Genomic DNA, 24,251 nt, shown 5'->3' with positions numbered 1-24,251 from the left:
AGCCCTGTGTGGTTGAGAGATAGAGGAAGAGATAGAGGAAGAGATAGAGGGAGAGAGAGATAAGGGTGAGAGAGAGGGTGAGTGAAAACAGTACAAGCCCTCTGGTAATTTCTACACCCACACCCACACACACACCCACACACACACACACACACACACACACACACACACACACACACACACACACACACACACACACACACACACACACACGTTGTACCCACACCAGGCTTCTGTCTGAGAGAGACACACACACAGTGCGACCACAGTTTATCGGTGTTCCCGCTGTGCTTGTTATTGTGTTGCTATATTGAATTTGCCCAGCCTGTAATTAGGAGAACCCAGGGTTAATATCAAAGGAAAGCAACAGTGGCTGCACAGTTTGTGTGTGTGGATGCACAGTGCCAGAGAAGTGGAGCTGCCTTAACCCCCCCATCCTCTCCTCTCCTCCTCTCCCCAGAGGGGCCTGTATCTGCGGGGCCCCGTGGGGCCCCCTCCTGTCCCAACCCCCCACCTAAGAGGCAAGTATGTGGGTGATGGGTGAGCTTGCAATACACACCGATACAGACACGCCAGCCTCAAGCCTTCCTCTTTTCTGCTATGAACCACTCTGAAACCCGGCAGGTTCCAAGTATAACTGCTCCAGGCCAGAGGGTACCACACAGCTCTCTCTCTCTCTCTCCCCTCTCTCTCCACAATGACATGGTTCACAGGACACAAATAGACGGTGAGAAAGAGAGAGAAAAGAGAGACAGAGAGCGAGGGTGACAGAGATAGAGAGAGAGTTGGGGAGAGAGAGAGAGAGAGAGAGAGTGAGAAAGAGGGAGAGAGAGTGAGAGACAGAAAGAGAGATGGAGGGAGAGAGAGAGAGAGAGAGGGCGAGCGAGAGAGAGGGAGAAAGAGGGAGAGAGAGAGAGACGGCAGTGTAGGAATGTGTCTCTAGTCTGGGCTCCATGTCTGACTCTAGCTGCAGCTGCACAGCCCTCGCCGTGTAAATCAAGCCACACATGATTATGAGGGATTGTGGGTGGAGGGGCTATGGAGACTTGGAGCCATCAACACGTCACAATGCATTAGATCAGATGCCTCAGGAGAGTAGAGCAGGAGCGGGTGGAGACAGACGGGCGTAGCACGACTGTTGGGAGAGACACGCCACTTTTCGTACTAGCTACAGTGTTGGATGGAGTGGAGTGGCCGTCTGTCAAACTGTTGCCGGGGAGTAGAAGGTTGCTGGTCGCTCTGTTAATTGAAAGGAGTTCACGGGTATGCACTGTACTCGCAAGGAATGGTAAAGCTTGTGCGTGTGGGTCTACGTGTGTGCGCAGAAGCCTACCTGTGCAACGGAACTTCTTTCCCTTGACCTGGCTGATGCGTTTGTTGGCCAGGCGACGGGGGTGGCTACAGCGGGCTCCGCTGGTCTCAATGGGGTTGTCAAACAGGTAGTCAGCCAGCCACTTCAGGTGGCAGTCACACATGAAAGGGTTCTGAGCCAGGTGGCTGGAGGTGAGATGATCAGAGAGAGAGAGAGAGAGAGAGAGAGAGAGAGAGAGATGGCGGGGTGGACGGAGGGAGGGAGCGAACGGTAGAGACGGAGCGAGGGGGGTAAGAGAGAAAGAGGGAAGGAGAGAGAGCGAGATAAATAGGGAGGGTGGGAGGGAACGGGGAACAATGAAATGGCTCACAGGTGTGACAAGTATATCAGCACAGTATTACCATCATAACATGTCATTGATGACTCCTTTAGATACATGACAAAATGTCTTTACATGGATGACAAATATTTGCACGTGTCTTTTTATGCATGAGAAAAATATGTGTTACGCGCTAACACGACAAAGTAATATACTCCAGATAAGTAACACTCCGTGGCTTCCAGCGGCCTGAAATTATTGTCAGATGAACAGAAAAACAACCTTCCAAAATAGACATCTCTCTGATATTATCCAACGTCATACATCTTGGTTTTCTCTTCTGAGTCCTCCGCTGAAATATAAGCTGAAGAGAAACCCTGTGTGTGTGTGTGTGTGTGTGTGTGTGTGTGTGTGTGTGTGTGTGTGTGTGTGTGTGTGTGTGTGTGCACAGACTACCATGCTAAGGCTGGGATTCAACATCTATGGCTGCGTGCAGGTCATTAATCTGCGCTGGGTTGAATCTTGTCAGTGTGGCTACTCACAGTGTCCTGATAGAGCGGGGAGTGTGTGTGTGACTACTCAGTGTCCTGATAGAGTGGGGGGGGGGGGCTACTCACAGAGTCTTGATAGAGCGGGGAGTGTGTGTGTGACTACTCAGTGTCCTGATAGAGTGGGGGGGGCTACTCACAGAGTCTTGATAGAGCGGGGAGTGTGTGTGTGACTACTCAGTGTCCTGATAGAGTGGGGGGGGGGCTACTCACAGAGTCTTGATGGAGCGGGGTGTGTGTGTGTGACTACTCAGTGTCCTGATAGAGTGGGGGGGGGGGCTACTCACAGAGTCTTGATAGAGCGGGGAGTGTGTGTGTGACTACTCAGTGTCCTGATAGAGTGGGGGGGGGGCTACTCACAGAGTCTTGATAGAGCGGGGAGTGTGTGTGTGACTACTCAGTGTCCTGATAGAGTGGGGGGGGGGGCTACTCACAGAGTCTTGATGGAGCGGAGCGGGGCGAACAGGCCCTTGCTGATGGTCTGCAGCTTGTTGTCATACAGAGACAGAAGGTTGAGGCTCTGCAGGTCCTGAAAGGTGTTCACCCTCAGACAGTTGATCTTGTTAGCGTTCAGTAGCCTGAAGGAAAGAGACAAACATGACAACAACATGTTTTTAAACGTACTGGGGGGCGAAGACACAAGACGGTCTCCTACTGACTGAAGATGAAGCCTGCGTCCCAAACGGCACCCAATTCACCTGTCGTAGGGGATCCAGGCAGTGGATTGTTAAGGCTTGGGTGGCGTGTGTCTCAGAGGTCAGACTTGAGGTTGCATCCCAAATGGCACCCTATGCACTACCTTTGACCAGGGCCCATGGGGAGAGCTCATATGGCTCTGGTCAAAAGTAGTGCACTATATAGGGAATATGGTGCCATTTGGGATGCAGCCTGAGGGACACAGCACTGATCTGGGACAGAAGTGTGCTGCTCACTCCCTCTCTGGACAGTACCACATTATCCCAGTAACCACAACTCCCTTTTCCCTAGGACACAGATACACTGTCAAAGACACATTCATTCCTAAAGCCATAGCCACCATTATTTAATTGGTTTTACTTTAACCGTCAGAGCATAAGAAAGAAGCAGTGACTGGTTAGTGGCTCTTATTTTAGAGCAGATAGTAGCCTGGTAGAGAGACCATAAGGAGACCAGGAAGTCTAGGGCAGGGTTGTACATAGCCATATAATTAGAATTACATTGACTTGAATGGGGATGTCCATTCTAGTTTTTATATTTCTATGTGCAGAGCTATGCCGCTGTCCTTCCCTCCGTGCTGTCCATTAGCTAATGTAGCCAAGTTGCTAGGTGGCAGCCTTGGTTGTGTCAGCTCTACTGTGGCATTTCTACCATAACTAGCTCGCCTAGTAACCTCTGCACACCCCCCCCATCCATTCCTCTCTCTCTCTCCCTCTCTCTACATCTCTCTTTCTCCTTTTTTTTCTCCCTCTCAGCCTGCCTGACATTTGACTAACGTTGAGCAGCATTTGTTCAATTATTGAGAGGCATTCTAATGAGGCTTTGTCGCAGAGCAAACACACGCATCGTTAGGCTGCTGCTCACAGGGAGAACTAATTACATTTGGGAGGGATTTTAAACCCAACTGGAAAAGAACAGTGATGAAAGAATGAAAGAAAAACAGTGCAGATTTTCCATGGATTTTTCCATGTCTCTATTCAAAATTTAAACTAAATTGTAAAAAGAACAGGCCTATCCCAACGTAGTAGGTCATTTACATCATTAGCGTCGATGACAAGAAAGACAGGGTGAATCGCTGAGCCATACCAGTCAGTGTGCCGTGCTGCTAGTGTTTGTGTGTGTGTTTGTGTTTGTGTTGTGTGTGTGTGTGTGTGTGTGTGTGTGTGTGTGTGCGTGCGTGCGTGGGTGGGTGGGTAATACGCTGATGTGCACTTTACTGGAGAGACTCTGATTCGCTGACATACCAGTAAGAGAGAGGAGAGACCCTAAGCATCCTGCATATCTCCATAATTCATTCCCCCTCCATCTTCTAAATCATTACAGTGTGTGTGTGTGTGTGTGTGTGTGTGTGTGTGTGTGTGTGTGTGTGTGTGTGTGTGTGTGTGTGTGTGTCTGTGTGTGTGTTTCAACAAGCACCAACAGTCAGCAGCATTAAAGAGCAGCAGATTTCCTTAAATTAGACCATTAAACACAGTCATTATGTTTGAGCTATGTTTCCATGTCTACATCAATATAACTAGGTGTGAGAGATCTGCTTTGTAATCAGGTCCAATTTAAATGCTAATGATGTTGCATGAGGCGCTCCCTCTCCGGCCCAAATGGTCCGTTTCAGACTCTAAAAGGGTTTCGAGGTTCGACACTCTCGGCTTCCTTGTGCTCGACTTGGTTTTATGAGGGGAAATGCAGAACATGAACTATTGCTCTTCCACTGCGATCCGTATCATAACCCTCTGCCAGAGTGAACTAGCTTATGCAACAGAGACACAAACACACTGGGAACGCATGCACATACATGCAAAGGATATGCAACAACAACAAAAAAGGCTTAGAAGGAACATAAGCTGAAAATATAGGAACAAACCGACAGGGTGGAAAATAAGGTACACAAACACAGAGTTGTGGTCGTTACAACCAATTCATAGAGCTTCAGTACAGTATAGTAAAGTACAGTACAGTATAGTACAGTACATTATAGCATAGTATAGGACAGTACACATGTGTACTTACAGTAGCTGAAGAGAGACAAGCCCATCAAACAGGCCCTTAGGAATCTCAGCTATCTTGTTCCCGTACAGGACCCTGTAGAGACACATACATTTATACTGAACAAAAATATGAGTGTAACTTATAAAGTGTTGGTCACATGTTTCGTGAGCCGAAATAAAAGATCCCAGAAATGTTCCATACACACAAAAAGCTTATTTTCACAAATTTTGTGAACAAATTTGTTTACATTGCTGTTAGTGAGCATTTCTCCTTTGCCAAGATAATCCATCCACCTGACAGGTGTGGCATATCGAGAAGCTGATTCAACAGCATGATCATCACACAGGTGCACCTTGTGCTCGGGATAATAAAAGGCCACTCTAAAATGGGCAGTTTTCTCACACAACACAATGCCACAGAAGTTTTGAGGGAGCGTGCAATCAGCATGCTGACTGCAGGAATGTCCACCAGAGCTATTGCCAGAGAATTGAATGTTAATTTCTCTACCATAAGCCGCCTCCAATTTCATTTTAGAGAATTTGGCAGTACGTCCAACTGACCTCACAACTGCCGACTAGGATCCCCACATCTGGCTTCTTCACCTGCGGGATCGTCTGAGACCAGTAACCCGGGCGGCTGATGAAATTGTGGGTTTGCACAACCAAATAATTTCTTCACAAACTGTCAGAAACCGTCTCATGGAAGCTCATCTGCGTGCTCGTCGTCCTCACCAGGGTCTTGAACTGACTGCAGTTCGGCATCATAACCGACTTCAATCTGCAAATGCTCACCTTTTTGATGGCCACTGGCACGCTGGAGAAATGTGCTCTTCATGGATGAATCCCGGTTTCAACTGTACCGGGCAGATGGCAGACAGCGTGTATGCCGTCGTGTGGGTGAGTGGTTTGCTGATGTCAAAGTTGTGAACAGAGTGCCCCATGGTGACGGTTGGGTTATGGTATGGGCAGGCATAAGCTATGGACAACGAAAACAATAGTATTTTATCAATGGCAGTTTGAATGCACATAGATCGTAGTGCCATTCATCCGTCGTCATCACCTCATGTTTCAGCGTGATAACGCACGGCCCAATGTTGCAAGAATCTGTACACAATTCCTGGAAGCTGAAAATGTCCCAGTTTTTCCCCATGGCCTGCATACTCACCAGACATGTCACCCATTGAGCATGTTTGGGATGCTCTGGATCGACGTGTACGACAGCGTGTTCCAGTTCCCGCCAATATCCAGAAACTTCGCACAGCCATTGAAGAGGAGTGGGACAACATTCCAAGGCCACAATCAACAGCCTGATCAACTCTATGTGAAGCAGATGTGTCGCACTGCATGAGGCAAATGGTGGTCACACCAGATACTGACTGGTTTTCTGATCCACGCCCCTACCATTTTTTTTAAAGGTCTCTGTGTCCAACAGATGTATATCTGAATCCTCAGGTATGTGAAATCCATAGATTAGGGACTAATGAATTTATTTCAATTGACTGATTTCCTTATATGAACTGTAACTCAGTAAAATCTTTGAAATTGTTGCATGTTGCGTTTTTATTTTTGTTCAGTGTAGATTTACTTACTGTGTGTGTGTTTGTATAGTACATGTGTACTGTACTATCAGGTTTCCCCCTTTATTCCCATTCCCAGCCTGACAGTACATGACATGCACATAATATTTAATGACACCCTGAGCAAATGAATCTTCAGTCTCTTTCAGCCTGGTGCTGTGATTGGCACCAGGTCGGGCCTCCAGACAAAGAGGCCGCGTCCCAAATGGCACCCTATTCCCTATACAGTGCACTGTTTTTGTAGGGCAATGCGTAGGGAATAGGGTGCCATTTGGGACGCAAGCACAGACAGAGGAAGATGAATTCCCTGTCGTGTCTGCTGATTGGCTGGATTAATATGCATGGGCCCGAGTGTCTGCCGTCGGCTGGTGTCTCTGTCACATCGACACAGTGATTTAAATGGAAGCGTGCGTTGTGTCCCCGCCGTCGCAGATGCCAAGCCGCTGTGTTGTACTGTGTTAGATGCTCAGTCCTAATTTGCTTTCCCCTGCTCCACCTGGCTGTCCTGCCATCTTAGAGTCAGCTGTCAAGGAGAAGCGCCATGCCGCCCGCCACCGGACTTTAATTATCTTGTTTGCAATTACCGGACGCCGGCAAGACCGAAGAAGTCTTTCATTATTTCTCCACTGTTGTCGCATGTGTGTGTGTGTGTGTGTGTGTGTGTGTGTGTGTGTGTGTGTGTGTGTGTGTGTGTGTGTGTGTGTGTGTGTGTGTGTGTGTGTGTGTTTGTTTGTATTAAGATGCAGGTGGGTTTCACTTACAGTGAAGTCAGGGAGCGTAAGCCAGTGAAGGCATCGGCGGCGATATCAGAGATTTGATTCTTGCTCAGGTCGCTGGAAGAACATTGGTGAGAGAGAGACAGAAAGGCTGAGATTGGATTGGATGCATGAGCAAAGACATTGTGATGGAAATGGACAATTGTCCCAGAAATGTCTAACAAAATGCATGACTGAATACATCAAAAAGGGAAACAGGAGGAGCTTGTGTGTGTGTGTGTGTGTGTGCGTGCGTGAGAGAAGGAGTGGCAAGGGCATGTCAGTCTTCCTGCCACCGCTGTCCCATATGCATTATTGAACAGCAGTGTGTGTAGTTGGAGCTTAACGTGCAGAGAATGCTGGACACTGTTCATGTGTATGTATGTGGGTCTATGTCTCGCTCCGTTCGCATGTTAGATACAGTTTCAAGCCTTTGCCCTTTGCAAAATAAAGGAGGTGGAGAGCGTTATCCCAAAACGCCCTGGGTTGTCAGACTCACATTCTCTTAAGTTTCTTGTATGGAGAGAAGGCTCCAGCAGGAATGTTCTTGATCAGGTTCTGCTCCAGACGACTGAAGGGAGGAGGGTGTGGGGGGGGGGACAGAGAGAGAGAGAATAGCAGCAGGTTACTTTAGGGGTAAATACATTCTCAACTATCCTGGGCTCACAGTTACATATACAGATGGCATTTCATGGGAGAAAGTGTGTGTGTGTGTGTGTGTGTGTATGTGTGTTAATGTCCAGGGCTGTGTTGTCAGAGAGATAGAGGATGGAGGTGGGCTGCAATGGTGGTGTGTGTCGCTCTGGGGAGGGGCTGGGTGACAGTACAGCGGACAGACAGGGATCCAGAATCACAGAGCTACTGGGCCAGGGTCATCCGTCTCACTGAGTGATGGGACGTACTGCAGCACCCAGGGCCCTCCTCTCCCCCTCCACACCCTCCATCCCATCTCCCAGTCCCATTCCAACCTCTGTCTCCCTGCCTTACTACATCACCATCCATCCATCCTGTCTTGCTGGCCTGGGTCGTAGTGAGGAAGGAACTCTGGAGGAGGATAAGTACTCTAAGCAGTGTCCATGCCCAAAACCCCTATCTCCCAGAGTAGGATTGCAAAGGGAGGGTATATTACTGGAAATGTTCCAAGTTTACCAGTAAACTACCAGAATTTTGGTAACTTTCAAAGAATATATGGAATTTAATCAGCTGACATCTAGGTGCCTTTTTGGGTACTTCAGATTATCCCACTGGGCACACACTGGTTGAATTAACGTTGTTTCCATGTCACTTCAATTAAATTACGTTGCACCATCGTGGAATAGACGTTGAATTGATGTCTGTGTGCCCTGTGGGAGGTGTCTGTAATTATCTCTGGCCCTCTGTGTGGCCTTATCACATGTAAAATATATTTAATGATGATTTTAAAATACAAAATAGAATGACAAAGCTGAAAAGCATTATCCTAAATATAAACCATCAACTTAGTTAATGCCATTGAGGTTTAATATGAGAGTTTGAGCATGAAATATCCTTAAAAAATAGTTTTACACACTTTTATTTATTTGACTATATCCAACATGTCTTTGTTGTAAATGATTTCGGGCCAAACTGGTGGCAGTTGTGAAAAAAGACCATAGTTGGACCAGAGTTAATTGAAAATAATACAATTGTTGATTAGATGCTTTTTTCATTATTTAGGCAATTTTTTCTTGAACCATATGGTCTATCCACTAGAAACTCATGGACAATACGGACACAGATATAAAAAATGTATATGCAGTCTATGGTAACTTTGGTAATTTCTACTTGAATAACTTGTAAAAATTTATCAATATGTAGTATTATACTATACTGCATACAAATACATTTTTACAAATCATTCAAGTAGAAATGACCAAAGTTACCATAGATTTCCATAGATTACCTGTTAATTACCAACATTACCGAAGACTCTGGTAACTTTGCTATATTACCGGTAGCTTTGCAACCCTAACCCAGAGTAATTGTATATATCTATATTTCAACAGGAACAAGAACATTTTATAGAAAGACATATATTGTAGAGCTCTGCACTGAGGGATCTATTTACTCTGATTCCTAAACTGCAGATTGAGTGGAGGTTGTTTTGGCTGTTGTTACTGTGCGGTGGGTGTAACAGTAATTCGAACCTGGCAGAGGAACCTGAAAACAATTTTCAGAGAAACGAGACCCAGTAAAGTCCTGACAATACATCATTTCATTAGCAGAATATTGTTTCTGGCTAAGGTAAGCGCTGGAGTAATGTATCCTACATTAACGTATCCATTTGTTATGCAAAGGTTACACACTATTGGCATAACAACAGCGGTGTAGACGCTGTACATATCAGAGAAATGACCCACCTGTTCTTCAGTGCAAACAAGAGTCGGAGCAATCGATATGTATATCAAATAACCTGACTGAGGTTATATGGACACGCTGTAAAGCGGAACTCCAATCAGCCTGTGGCATGGCAAGACGCAGTGGACACACACGAGCGCAGACACAGACCCAAACAAGGGTGGTCGGTTCATAGAAAAGCTGTACTTTATCTCAGTGAGGAAAGCCCCTGACCAGGCCACGTGGGGTGCAGAGAAATGTCTGAGCCGCTTTGCAGGGCTGCCCACTGCCCCAGGCACAGCGCCCTGAGCTGGGACAGGCAGAGTGAGAGAAGATACAGAGGTGAAGGGGTACACCTATGTGTCTGACTGAGTGCAGGGGCCTCCGCTGTGCTGGAGATGAAGCCCAGCGTCCTTGAACAGTTCTAATAGGTCTGATTTGGCCCCTCATTGTTCGGGGGATAATTGTGTGGGGCTGCTCTGTTGGCTTTAGTGCAGCGGTTCTCAAAGTGGGTCGGCGGAGGTACTGCAGGGGTTCGCGACCAGATCTCTCTTTTTTTAAATGAATATTACCAACAACAGATTAGATGACTATTGGCCATGGGATCCATGGAATAAGTTAAAAGTGTGTAATACAATACAATGTGATATTATTCTTCTACAATGCATGTTCTTAATGCTGGGCAACGTGGACCTGGGAAGCTCACAGGGTATCCACAGTATTCCACCGACTATAATTTTTTCAACTCAATACTATTCCCCCCAATTTTTATATATATTTCGTTTTACACAAATGCACTGTAATTTAGCTTTAAAACTGCCAAGTTTTTCTCTTTCCGCATGGCAAAATTTGTAGAATTACAGGATATTAGCTTTAAAGCTGCAACAACAAAAGATATCTCTGCCTCATGGGAAAATGAGCTTGAAAACTGCACATTTTTCTCTCTGATGCCAAGAGACAGGTTTCTTTATGTTCCTCCCCTGGGCCCGAGACTTGGTTCGTCCAGCCATGTACTGCAGACGTCATAGTAAAACTCCTTGTAGGCTATTGCTATTGCACTCAAGTTGTGTTCTGATTATGAGGTCCCTGATGAATTTGCTAACACAAAAGGGTTCCCCAGCCCTAAAAAGTTAGAGAACCCTTTTTGGACCATCCAGCCAGTCAGCCAGCAATCCAGCCAGTCAGCCAGTAATCCAGCCAGTCAGCCCAGAGGATAGGAGAGGATGACTGTGCCTCAGTCTCAGTACAGAACAGAGCCACCATGCACCTGAACAAGCAGCAGTAATGAGCCTGTTAACTGATGTTGCTAATTGAGTTTGTTCCATTACTGGAGCAGAGGTAAGAAATAAACACATAGGAACGTTTTGTACAATGTTAACTACACAATGTTCTGAGTGTAGGCTTCCTTCAATGAAGGGAGGCAAAGAGGGATACACATTAGTAAAAGTGGTAGTGACTGTTAAAAAGCTAGTACACTCACATCTCTACGATGCCCTCGGGCAGGTTGGCAGGGATCTCAGTCAGGCCCTTGTGACGGCAGTCCACAATGTTGTTGTTGCAGGTGCAGGAGATCGGACATACTGACGCCTGGGGAACACAGGTACGAGGCTCCGCCTGAGCTGGGCCTGAGAGAGAGAGAGAGAGAGAGAGAGAGAGAGAGAGAGAAAGAGGGGGATGGGCAAGAGAGAGAGTGATATAGAGGGGGGTTGGGGGAGAGATAAAGAGAGAGAGAGGGCGGGGGTTGGGGGAGAGAGAGAGAGAGAGAGAGAGAGAGAGAGAGAGAGAGAGAGAAAGAAAGAAAGAAAGAGAGAGGGGGGGCAGGCAGAGGGGGAGGATGGGGAGGAGGGGGACAGAGAGAGAGAGAGAGAGAGAGAGAGAGAGAGAGAGGGGGGATGGGCAAGAGAGAGAGTGATATAGAGGGGGGGTTGGGGGAGAGATAAAGAGAGAGTGAGGGCGGGGGTTGGGGGAGAGAGAGAGAGAGAGAGAGAGAGAGAGAGAAAGAAAGAAAGAGAGAGGGGGGGGCAGGCAGAGGGGGAGGATGGGGAGGAGGGGGACAGAGAGAGAGAGAGAGAGAGAGAGTGAGAGAGATATGGAGGGAGAGGATAGAGGGAGTGAGAGCAAAATAAAGAGAGATTATGCACACTTTAATACAAAATGAAATAAAAAGCTTAGTTAAAACCCCATGTGTCATGTTGAATCAGCTTAACAAAGCTCTAGAATAAGGAACATAAATCAAAATAAAGGGCAGGAGATACAAGTCAATGACATAAAATGGCTGTTTATTGCTGGCTGTAACAAAGCAGGGATAATCATCAGCACAGGGTATGCCTCTATCCATCTTTCTCTCCCTCCCTATCTCCTCTCTCTCTCCTTCTCTCTTTGTCTCTCTCTCTCCCTCCCTATCTCCTCTCTCTCTCTCTCTCTCTCTCTCTCTCTCTCTCTCTCTCTCTCTCTCCCCATCTCTGCTGTGTTATTGTCTTTATTTGCAGGTTAATTACGGGGCTGCCTCTAAGGCAGAGGACTGTGTTTCTGCTGTGGCTGCCTGCTGGAAATTCATCAGCTGATTAATGGCTGCAGGGAGGGGGTGGGAGCTGTTCATTAGGCCCAACCATGAACCCTTTTACCAATTACATCCTGGAGTCAATTAAAACAAGACCACCAACCGATTCCACTGATTCATTGGCTTTTCACTCCGCACTATAAAAGACCCTGTTCATTTGTAGATAACATGAGTAGTTCTTGTGCTGTTTTTAGTACAGTGTGTTGTCATGGTGATTTAGTTCAGTGCATACCTGTGCAGGTGAAGTCTTTCTTCTGGACATCAGGTATGTTGAGGCCCCTCATGCTGGCGGGGGCCATGCACTGGGTGAAGGGGGCCAGGCCATGCCTCTGCCGCAGCCAGTCGGACAGCCAGGACAGGTGGCAGTCGCAGTGCAGATTGTTAGAGTGCAGACGCCTGCAAAGGGTGGAGCGGAGAGAGAGGGAACAGCAGTGGTAAGTGCGGGTTGTTGGCTGCAGAGGGTGGGAGGAGAGAGAGCCACAGTAGAGGGCCAGTGGCATGACATAATGCGTTAGAAAAATGACCACATCTAAGGCTGAGTAGAAGAATCCACTCACCGCAATATATGCTCCAAAATGTGTTTAGAGTGACAATGAAATTGACTTTTTCTTAGGTCTGAGGCTGCCCAGCAGATCAAAAACATTTGGAGTTCTCATTTACTCATGGCAGCCCTGCTGTGTTTATGACTCTGTGACTCCTCCGTCCTTGACAGAGATGCTGTGGTTGTCATATCCAAGACCGGCGCATAAAAGCGACTAATGTGAATCCATCTGCAGACGCAAGAACGGGCCCTTTCTCTCAGCCAACACCTTCATTTCGTCAAGGTCTCCCTCAACAGTATGGCAGCTCTCCCAAAGAAGAGGACAGGACACGACACACAGGGGCTAAATCACTATCTCTCAACAGTCATTACGAGACCGACTGGAGAGGAGCTGAAAGGAGGGGAAACAGAGGGAGCGGGGGGGGGGGGCGCTTGGCGGTAGGAGGAAGAGTCATGTCAGCAAATCAAAAAGTTACTTTATCCTTTTCAAAAAATCTGGCGAATGAAATACGGGTGCGATCCGGTTAGGGGACAGGAATTGCTCATTGAGGATAACAGCGTGGGTTGTAGTTTTAATGGAGCTCTTCCCATTATAAATCCAGTTTATAGCCACCCGTTGTTCCGGATTAATTACACACGAGTGGGATTAGAGAGATGGAGGGATGGCGAGATGAGCTACACACTGAGACGGAGCACAGGGCTCATACACCACCGCTCGGCGGTCGGCTGTGTGTCGGTGTGTGTGTGTGTGTGTGTGTGTGTGTGTGTTTTGAGTGTGTGAGTGAGGTGAGCTAGGTGCTCATCTTCAGAACCTGCACAAAAGGGCACCTCAGCTCACCCAGTGATCCACACAGACACACACTGTGAAAATGACTAGACTAACTATCCCCTTCGCAGTAGGAGCCCTCGCTCTCTATTTGTCCCGTTATTGAACGGTAACTCACCATGGGGGTGATATCATTTGATCTAATTGAATGGCTGCTGGACAAAGCTGGTAAAAAGAGAGTGGGGGAGAGGAACGGAAAGAGAGAGAGAGAGCGAGAAACAGAGCGAGGGAGAGAGAGAGAGGGCAGAGGGGAGGTTAGCTAAGCTATTTCATCAGAAACCTGGAGCCACCCACCTTTCCATCCCTCCCCCCCATCCCTGCTAAATGGATTACAGACATCTCTAAACATTTGATTTAATAAGTTGTTTTTACAAGCAGCAAATTCAATACAGAGATCTCAGGGATATTAGAGCCAGAAAATACAGTACAAAGGAACTGGGAGTCAGGGACGTAGGGGCGGGTGGGGTAGGGGGAAGCAGGGGGAGCCTCGGCTCAGATAATTCAATACTGGCCAGGGAGCAGAAGGCCGGCCATCCCAGCGTCAGCAAATTCAATTCTGAGGAGGCGAGGAGGAGGCGAGGGGATAGGGATGGGGAGACTGCTGAGCCATGGGGCTTGTAGCAGAGCGGACAGCTCTAAGCTCCAGACCTCAGGCCCCCGAGGAGCACAGACAGCAGGCAGGAAAAGAGATGATTACTGGGGAGGCTGGAGTCTGGAGGCTGGGGTCTGGAGGGGAGGACACCGCAGGGTCACAGGGTCACAAACACTGCGGGTCTGAGATGGGTCCCGAGCGTCAAAGGCTGTCTGTATGTCTGTCTGTCTGCCCGCCTGCTGCGGACACCCCCTTACTATTTATGCTCCCCTTGGATCGTGCAGCAGTGGAACACTCACACCACATGGTAATAATAACCAAAGTATCCCAGAGCCCACTGTTTAATAACCAAGGTCAGCCGCAGAAGAGAAACATCCCGGCAAGGTAGAGCACTATGTAATTATTTGTATTGATTGTGGTTGGGGAGATAATGTGAGTGAAATGGGTACAGTGACAAAGTCATGCACAACACAGATCTCAGGGGACAGAGACAAATACAAGGTCTGCGCCCTCAGACCCCCCAGGGGTTTCTAGGAAAACAACCCTAGTGAGCTGGCATGCCATCGCCATGGCGACCGGAGATGCCCCTCCCCCCCACCCGCCCAATCACTCATCAGAGTTGCCCCAGGGTTGATCCAGGGTTTGAACTCAACAATGTCTTTGACCCAGGGTTTTTATAGGGAGTCAGAACTCGTGAACTTAAAGAAGTTGTGCCTTGTTGAGGTAATGGGGCTCGAACGATTATAAGCATGAAACAACGGAGAGATGACCACTCATTATGGAATAATAATGTTCTGAGATGGATCCTGTTTCCACTCAGCTACTTGGTCGGTATTTCACAATGGCTGCATCCCAAATGGCACCCTATTCACTACGCAGTGCACTAGTTTCGACCATGGCCATAGGGCTCTGGTCGAAAGTTGTGCACTGTATAGGGAATAAGGTAGCATTTGGGACACAGCCAATGGTATCCTCGTCATATACTCACAGAGTCCGCAGCTTGGGCATGTGGTTGAAGCTGGACAGAGGGATGAGGGTGATGTTGTTGTTGTTGAGGGTGCTGCAAGAGAAGACGAGAGAGACCGACAGTACATTTAGAAACAATAGCCACAATCCACAAAGACAGTCATCGGGTTTCACAAGTAAAGAAAAAGGCATAGGAGTAAGAAAGTAACACACAGATCTAAAGAAATGAACAAAAAGACAACACAAATGTCTACTGTATCTATCTCAGTGTATCCAGAGGTGATATACAGAGCATTTGGAAAGTATTCAGACCCATTCCCTTTTCTGCAATTTGTTTACGTTACGGCCTTATTCTAAAATGGATTAAATGAATTGTTTTCCTCATCAATCTGCACACAACACCCCATAATGACAAAGCGAAAACAGGTTTTTTGAAAATTGTTCAAATTTATTACAAATAAATGTATTCACAGCCTTTGCTATGAGAGTTGAAATTGAGCTCAGATGCAACCTGTTTCCATTGATCATCCTTGAGATGTTTCTACAACTTGATTGGAGTCCACCTGTGGTAAATTCAATTGATTGGACATGATTTGGAAAGGTACACACCTGTCTATATAAGGTCCCGCAGTTGATAGTGCATGCCAGAGCAAAAACCAAGCCATGAGGTCAAAGGAATTGTCTGAAGAGCTCCAAGACAGGATTTTGTCGAGGCACAGATCTGGGGAAGGCTACCAAAAAAATTCTGCAGCATTGAAGGTGTGTTTGGAACCACCAAGACTCTTCCTAGAGCTGTCCGCCCAGCCAAACTGAGTAATCGGGGGAGAAGGGCCTTGGTCAGGGAGATGACCAAGTATCTGGTCACTCTGACAGAGCTCCAGAGTTCCTCTGTGGAGATGGGAGAACCTTCCAGAAGGACAACCATCTCTGCAGAACTCCACCAATCAGGCCTTTAAGGTAGAGTGGCCAGACAGAAGCCACTCCTCAGTAAAAGGCACATGACAGCCCGCTTGGAGTTTGCCAAAAAGCACCTAAAGACAAGATTCTCTGCTCTGATGCCAAGCGTCATATGTGAAGGTAACCTGGCACCATCCCTACGGTGAAGCATGGTGGTAACAGCATCATGCTGTGGGGATGTTTTTCAGTGGCAGGGACTGGGAGACTAGTCAGGATCAAGGGAAAGATGAACGGAGCTAAGTACAGAGAGATCCTTGATGAAAACCTGCTCCAGAGCGCTCAGGAACTCAGAGTGGGGTGAAGGTTCACTTTCCAACAGGACAACGACCCTAAGCACACAGCCAAGACAACGCAGGAGTGGCTTCGAGGAGAAGTCTCTGAATGTCCTTGAGTGGCCCAGCCAGAGCCTGGACTTGAACCTGAACGTACATCTCTGGAGAGACCTGAAAATAGCTGTGCCGCGACCCTCCCCATCCAACCTGACAGAGCTTAAGAGGATCTGCAGAGAAGAATGGGAGAAACTCCCCAAATACAGGTGTGCCAAGCTTGTAGCGTCATACCCAAGAAGACTCGAGGCTGCAATCGCTGTCAAACGTGCTTCAAAAAAGGATTGAGTAAAGGGTCTGAATACTTATGTAAATGTACTATTTCAGTATTTTTTTATTTTATAAATTTGCAAAAAAATCTAAAAAAACGTTTTTGCTTTGAAAATTGTATTCTAAAATGTAATCAATTTTAGAATAAAGCTGTAAACATAACAAAATGTGGAAATAGTGAAGGGGTCTGAATACTTTCCAAATGCACTGTAGCTAAGTAGCAGAAGCAGTGGTACCCTTCTCACTCACCCAGAAGGGGTGTATTCATTAGCAAACAAGTGTTTCTACTGGACACATTCAGGTAGGTCCCTGCCCATTTGGTTCCTATTGAATACACCCAGGTGCAACAGGTTTGCTTGAACAACACAAAGATGCTTGTCAGAGTAGTGGATGACGCCTGTTGTTCACAGCATACTGTTCATCCATACCTCATCCCTTGCCTGCCTGTCTGCTTGTGTTGTGGGCCATATGATGCTGCTGGTGCTGGCGTGTCCACAACAGCGTGTAATAAGCTTTAGCACAACGATGATATTATCAGCAGCAGCATGCGGAGGGAGGGAAAGAGGGAGGCAGCAGTAATTCCCTTTCTCTCCATCCAGCAACAGTAACTGTGAATAGTACTACTTAGCAGACTTAATCTTGTAATCTAGCCATCCCACCCCTCCGTCACTAGATAACCCCCTCCACCTCCACCCATCCCCTCTGCACCACCTCCCTGGGAAGTGTAAATATGCACCTGTTGTTTCTAAACTTGGGACTATAATGGTTCCGGATCGGCTCGGTAGCTAGAAACAGAAAGCGATGAATCCTGTCGGCGAGACGACGGTAAGGGCGGAGCAGGAGGCTTGTTTTACAGCGTCTGACTGTACTATTACTGGTAATAAGGGGTTTAGCAGGACTAGAGAGAACGCCGATCGCAGCAGATCCTCAGAGTGGAGTGGACAAGAGCAAAGACTGACCTGCTGGTGTTTACAGTTCACGCATGTTTTAAGGAAAGTGGTGGGAGCACCAGGCGGCGGCCACTGGGGTGACGCCATGTTGATAACGCTGTTGGACCTGCCATGTATTAACTCTCACTGTAACAGGCTGATTCAAACCCATAAAGGAGAGAGGAGGAAGACGGATATGACTACAACACAGCGTGGTTCAACATATCTGTGTTCAGATTTCTAATTCGACCAGTGGAAAATCCCCATCAAGGCAACAGCAAAGCTCAACTAGGGTTGCACGAAAAAAAGTGAAGGAAAAAAAATCCCCTAAAATAAAATACTTGTGGAATTTTAAATGATGTTTTCATATTTATTTTGGAAGCAATCAGCAGGGGGAACACTTTATTAAGAACGAGGGGGGAAAAGGCAACAAAATGGCATGGAAAATGATTGTTATTCCACAATTAAATTATATACGGGGCGGAATCACCCTTGTCAGTGCTGACCAAATTGGCACTTCTAGTGAGGAGAGTAACTCCATCCCACTTGTCAAGGCCACTGTGGCTCTGAGGCTCATCCGGCTCAGAACTATTGCTGGGTTTTTGCCACAGTGGAGGGAAGGAGGGAAGGAAGGAGAGAGAGGGCGGGGAATGAGCGAGAGAGAGAGAGTGGGAGAGAGAAAAAGGGAATGAGAGAGGGAGAAAGAGAGAGGAAAGAAAAAAAGAGAGAAAAGAGAGAGCATGGGTCGGGGATGGGTCTGGCTGGGACTAAGGGAGCAACGCCCTGGTAAAACCCTGTAATATTGAACCATCAACAGGGGAAAATGGCCTCTGCCCAGGAAGGACACTCACTTATCTCCCCCCCGGCCAGAGAGAGATTTTCCAAGGAGTTGGCTGTCGTGATAACGAGGAACCAGGAACCACTAAGGAGTTAGCGTCCAACGTGTTCAGCTACATCCGTATTTCAACATGGTCGTACTTTAACACTGTCCGGTCCTAGAGGGCATTTAGCCATACGATTCGCAATTGATCCCATTTACTGGGGGCCCTGTGCAATTTGTCCTGATTACAGTAATCACACAGACATGACAGAACTTCTCCAGTATGTCGACTACAAGGGAGGCAGTATCTCAATTACGCATAACAGCTCTTTCAAGGTCTTTGTCTGCCTAGTTAAATCCACTAACCTGCAAATCTAATATTGGAACATTAGAAAATGACCTGATGGCAAAATATGATGAATTCCGAAATCTGTTGGAGCTGACATTAGCCTCTCAGGCATGTCTGTCTGTCACAGGGGGGACGTGTAATCTGTTGTGTAGTGTAATGTAGTGCTGTATAGGGCCTCCCTCTCTGTGTCCCCAGCCAGGGAGGCAGTGATGGAGCTGAGTCTTTACCAGCAGCTCATGAGGTTGATGCTATCGCATGTTGTCTATAGGGCCTGCGGAGTCTGATCACTGCCCCAGCCGTCAATCCCTCTTTCTCCCTGCTCTCTCTCTCTCCCTCTCTCTCCCCCTCTATCCCCGTCGTCCTTCTCCGCCTCGCTCTCTCTTTTTCCTCCCCACTCCGTCCTCCTCTCGCTCTTTCCGGCTGCAACCGTTGGGGACCGCCGCTCTTCCTGATACCTCTCCATCCTTCTCCCCTCCACTAACAGCCATGTTCTACTGACACCCTCTCCCTCCCCCATCTCCCTCCCCCTTTTCTTTAACGTTTCGTTATTTTCCCCGCCTTGAACCTGCACAGCATGAATTAGCCTGAGTTATTTATTTCCTGATTGAACCACTACTGAACTAATGATTCTTAATGAAAGCAGGGAATGTTAGCTGAGTTAATACAATGCTCCAGGAAGACAATGGCGTCTATGTGTCTCTATTATGTCGCCTCTAGGCTTTAATGGGATCAATAGAGTATCCTGAATTATAACTTGTTGTGTAGTGGAACAATGTTACTTTATGATTTTCTTCAGAGCTCTATCGATGTCCTGGTCAATAGGATTATTCTGCTACTAACCGACCCCATTACTTCTTAAAACAGAGACAGGCTCTGTCCGATGTACGGGTTCTCAGATATTTTTCTAGTACAATTTCTTTCTTCGCTCTCTGCGATGCTAAGAAAGCTTTCCCACAGTTGCAAAAAGGCCTACTTTGGGGTCTCGAGTGCTCTCTGCCTCTCTCCAGACCCTCATTAAGGCTTTTTGGAAAGGGCCCCTGGATACTTCACTTTTTAAAAAAGGACGCAGAGAGGGGGGCTGGGGCTGCAGTGGCTGGTGGGTAAGACAGGGCTGGAGCGGAGCAGTGGGAGGGAGGGTAGGGCTGGGATGGACAGGAGGAGTGCATACGGCTCAGTGGAGCTGACTCAGTTACAGAAACTCACAGAGGCTTGAAATCAGGGGCCTGAGAGACACGCACTGCGACATGACGGTGTCATCATCAGCAGCACACTGCTCTGCCATGGTGTGTGTGTGTATGTGTGTGTGTGTGCGAGCGCATGTGTGGCTGTGTGTGTGTGTGTGTGTGTGTGTGTGTGTGTGTGAATGTGACAGAGAGTGTATTTCAGGAGGTAGGTGAGGAGATTTTCCCCCAACCTCTTTGACTGCTCTCTCGGCGGGCACATTAGAGTGGCACATTGTAATATCTGAGGGGGCGAGAGGTGAAGTTTCCCACGGGTTCTGCTCCTGGCCATTTCTCCCTCACAATGGGTGTGTGTGGGGAGGGGGGGGAGGGGGCTGATTTAAGAGTCTGGTTCCTTCTTCATCTTCATCATCTCACTAAGCCTCCCTAAAGACACCGTGAGAGTGTGTGTTTGTGTGCGTGTGTGTAGAGGGTCTGCTTTAAAGAAGCCTTGAGTGTTTGAACCAGGCAATCTGCATGTTCCCGTCTGTGTGTGTGTGTGTGTGTGTGTGTGTGTGTGTGTGTGTGTGTGTGTGTGTGTGTGTGTGTGTGTGTGTGTGTGTGTGGGGGGGGGCTCTCCTCTTCCAGAGTCCCATAATTGTCTCAGATGCTTTCCCTCCCTGTGAGAAGTGACATTTCTACCACGTTGTCATGGAACTCTGGAAGAATTCACCACCACCAACACAACAGCCAATGGCACGGCGGCAGCAGTGTTGGAGGCAGCGGGTTGAGAAGTGTCGAGGCAGCGGTGGAGTTTACAGAACAAGCCTGGAGTTCTGGGGGCCTTGATGTCAAAACAAATGAGCAGAGTGCCTCCAGATGAGGCCTCATTTCATTACAGCCATCATAACTCAACCACCACTTGTTGCGGCGTGGTGGAATCCAATCCGAAAGGGATGGGAATGTTTGCCTTTGTTTTGCTTAGCGCGGAGGGTTCAGCGAAAGCACAAAGGCGCAATCAGATGTTGTTGAACTCGCAGATGATAAACATAGAAATAACATGATCTGCAGCTCAAAACCCGTCCACGTGGTTTGTATCTAAGTCAGGGCTTATGAGAGACAAAAGGAAACAGTGAGGCGCTCGGGCATTTGGACATTATCTTATCCAATAGAGACATGCTTTATGGACCTGGGAAATGTAATCTGCAACGGAGAGTAGGGCGGAGGGAGGAAGATAGAGGAGGGTGGAGGGCGGAGGAGGAGAGAGAAGGGAAGACAAAAGAGGGGGATGAGAAAAAGAGAGGAGGATTCAGCTATTGGTTCTGTAGATGGAGGGCACTCAGTATTAGCCAGTCACATACTGCAGCAAGAGGCACATGTAGGACGGACAGACAGACAGACAGAGAGAGAGAGACATGAGTGCCGAGCCATTGATGAGGCCATTACAGCTTAAATGAGGACAGATTGAATCTAAGCTGTTCCCATCCCTTTTTGTCCTGGCGTACAGGAGCGAGTGATTAATTGTGCATTGGGTTGGCTCTGCTGGGACACGGTGGGGTCGTTCCTCTCTCTCCTCCTCTCTCCTTCTGCTCCCTACCACCACTGCACTGCTTTGGCGCAGTCACACCACCCAGAGATATCGTAAGGGGCCACGTCTGGTGGCAAGGCAATTTCCTGTGCTTGAAAGTGCTGTTTGCGAGCTAATGACAGCCCCCCCCCCCCTCACTCGTCAACCCCCCCCTTCTCTCCCTCTCACTTCCCCTCTCTCTCTCTCTCTCACTCTCTCGCTCTCCATCTCTATCTCCATCTCTCTTTCTCTGCCTGCTATCTGACTCATAAAGACTGTTCTATTGGCTGAAGGCAACCTTTCAATCAGACCACACTGAGGTAAAGACTGATTTGTCCTTTGGGAGGCACACTGGTGTTGGGGATTATAAATGCATGGAATATCTGATTCACACAGAAGACTCAGCCCCTGACAGTCTCTTCTCTCTCTCGCTCTCTCTCTCTCTATCCCTCTACCCCTCTCTCTCTCTCTCTCTTTCTCGCTCTTTATACTCAATCTCTCTGTCTCCCTCTACCCCTCTCTCACTCTCTCTCCATCTCTCTCTCTCTGGGTTATGTGCTCCTCAGTGAGCTACAACTGGGCCGCCATCTCTCTAGCCACAGAAAGGCATTAATCAAGAGGAATCATCAGCAGTGTTTATGACATAGAAGTGAGGTCAGAGAGGATACAGACCGAGGGGCAAGGAGACTGAGTCTATGTCAGGTCACATCAATTCCCTGGAAACGTCAACGATCGCCTGGCCAAGGTACAGCTGACTGACTTAAATACCAGGTAAAGGCCAGCCAAACCAAAAGCACTGAATAGCAAAAACATTATATTTTTGACCCGGTCCCTGTATATAAAAAAATATTTTTCTGAACCAATGCATTTAGGTTTCGATCAAACACCCACGCGTCTCGCCCTAGACGGCTCTGGAACCAAAATGCAGCCACAGAAATGCGATAGTTTCTTGTGATCACCACAGCTCGGAGCAAATGAGCCGCACTGCATATAACGTAACAGTACTACTCCGCCTCACCCACTAACACTCTCACCATACAGCATCCATTCAGTCTGGTTCTCCACAGTCAAATCACAACCAGGTCCCACAATGCACTTTCAACAGTTCAAATAAATGACACCGAGTCAACTCCAAAGGCAGTAGGCAACAAGGCAGGGGTGGAGGGGTGGTGGGGGTGGGTGTCCCCCCTGGTTGGTGTATTTTGGCGTGCCTTGGGTTTTCGTGTGAGAGAGGTGCTTACCACTCACCAGCGGGTCCGAAACATCATTAAAGTCTACTCATATTAAAGAGGGCATCTGTAACCTCAAAATAAAATAACAGCAAAAATAGCAGTAATAGAAAATAATGCACTATCAAACAAGCCTGGTGAATCAGCGTTAACATAAAGTGAGGGGAGTCTATGTCCCCATTCAGATGGTTATGAAGTAACTAAATCACTCTAGTTGGAACACGGAGGTCCCTGTCAAAAAGTCAGGGAAATGCAGAGGGCACACATTGACAAATGACAGTGTTTGGCAGGGCGGAAGGAGAAGGAGGAGGAGGGAGGTCGTTTGTGGTAATGTGAAAACTTGGTCCCTCCCTCTTCTTATCAATGCGTGATGAGGTGAAAGTCACCTTGAGATACCTAGCATGGAAGTGTCTCAGCGGCACTTCCATTCCTCATAAAAAAATTACAGAGCCCGGTAGGTCGGCACACACAAAAAAAGAGAGTAGCGTTCATTGAGAGCCAGAATTTTCTGTACAAAAAGTGGTCATTAAATATGCAGCGGCCCCTCTGCTCTGGAGAGTGCAGCAGGAGGGGGGAAGATGGAAGATGGCCATGTACCACTCTGGTAAGAACATAGGGGTTTCCAAAGATGACCTGCGGGCAAGTCTGAAATGCTCTTTGGCTTTTCAAAGAGCATTTCAGACCTGTATAGATTTGTAACGGCTAAAGGACAGATTTAACAAATTATGTAAACGTTATAACCAAGAAAATAATGTACAAATAACATTTCTGCCAGTTTAATTTCTAACATATTGTAAGTCCTATTTTTATCATAATAGTTTTCACAAGTATAATCTAATTTTACTCTCTCAGTTAAAAATTATAAGCCATATTCACCACCAGTTAATCGAGGGTAATATTTGCTGGACCAGTGTTCTAATACAATGCTAGTATTTTGATTGTTGAAAATCCAATAAAATGCGTTTTTTTTTTTTTTTTTTTACACAATTCATTTGCCTGGTGAAACTTACATTTAACAAGTATCTTCAAGGACATCTTGACATAAAAGCTGCATTTATTCAAATCAAATGTCCTAAGAGCAGAAACCGTCCAATGAATAATCATCAAAGAATCAGTGGCATATTAGCCCATCCATCCATCCCCTCCACCCATCCAACCAGCTGTATGTTGGCCCACCATGCAGTGTGCTCTGCTGGCTCCAACCCTTTTCTCCATCTCATTGAGATGCAAGGCATGCCCAATATAAGAAAATGTCCGAGATAGCTTTGAAGTCATTAGTTCAGTCATTAGCACATTTATGTTAAATCCAAATTACAATTCATCACCAGAAAGACCCAATCATTTATTTTGTGTTGCTTGGCAGGCGTTAAACTGTATTCAGTCATTTGAAGTCACAGAGCTGCACTCATTATGGAGGCCTATTTAGTCCTCCACTAAATCAGCTCTTATTCATTAGCAACTTGGGGGAATGCTTAACATCTAACACAAAGCTGACGTGATTGTATAAGGAATTCTTCTCGGGAGAAATAGGCAGGGACTTTTGTATTGGTTGTTTTCTATGATCAGAGAGATTTCTCAGCCACCCATGCATCAATAGGAATGAGGTCTTTGA

General features: G+C 47.2%; 1 protein-coding gene across 3 annotated transcripts in view; it reads right to left on the bottom strand.

The window, feature by feature from the left end:
• LOC106604933 (slit homolog 3 protein) overlaps positions 1 to 24,251 on the bottom strand; it is a 199,708-nt gene that overhangs the window by 43,183 nt on the left and 132,274 nt on the right. For all 3 annotated transcript variants that reach the window (XM_014200077.2, XM_014200078.2, XM_014200079.2), the window contains 8 exons: positions 15,055 to 15,126; positions 12,340 to 12,503; positions 11,028 to 11,172; positions 7,692 to 7,763; positions 7,199 to 7,270; positions 4,883 to 4,954; positions 2,614 to 2,757; positions 1,334 to 1,497 (listed from right to left, as the gene is read on the bottom strand). In XM_014200077.2, coding sequence (XP_014055552.1) covers positions 1,334 to 1,497; positions 2,614 to 2,757; positions 4,883 to 4,954; positions 7,199 to 7,270; positions 7,692 to 7,763; positions 11,028 to 11,172; positions 12,340 to 12,503; positions 15,055 to 15,126 — 905 coding nt within the window. The remainder of the gene's footprint in view (positions 1 to 1,333; positions 1,498 to 2,613; positions 2,758 to 4,882; positions 4,955 to 7,198; positions 7,271 to 7,691; positions 7,764 to 11,027; positions 11,173 to 12,339; positions 12,504 to 15,054; positions 15,127 to 24,251) is intronic.

The sequence above is a fragment of the Salmo salar genome, chromosome ssa05, assembly GCF_905237065.1.
Source record: "Salmo salar chromosome ssa05, Ssal_v3.1, whole genome shotgun sequence".
Taxonomy (NCBI): domain Eukaryota; kingdom Metazoa; phylum Chordata; class Actinopteri; order Salmoniformes; family Salmonidae; genus Salmo; species Salmo salar.
This window is presented reverse-complemented; position numbering and strand designations above follow the sequence as displayed.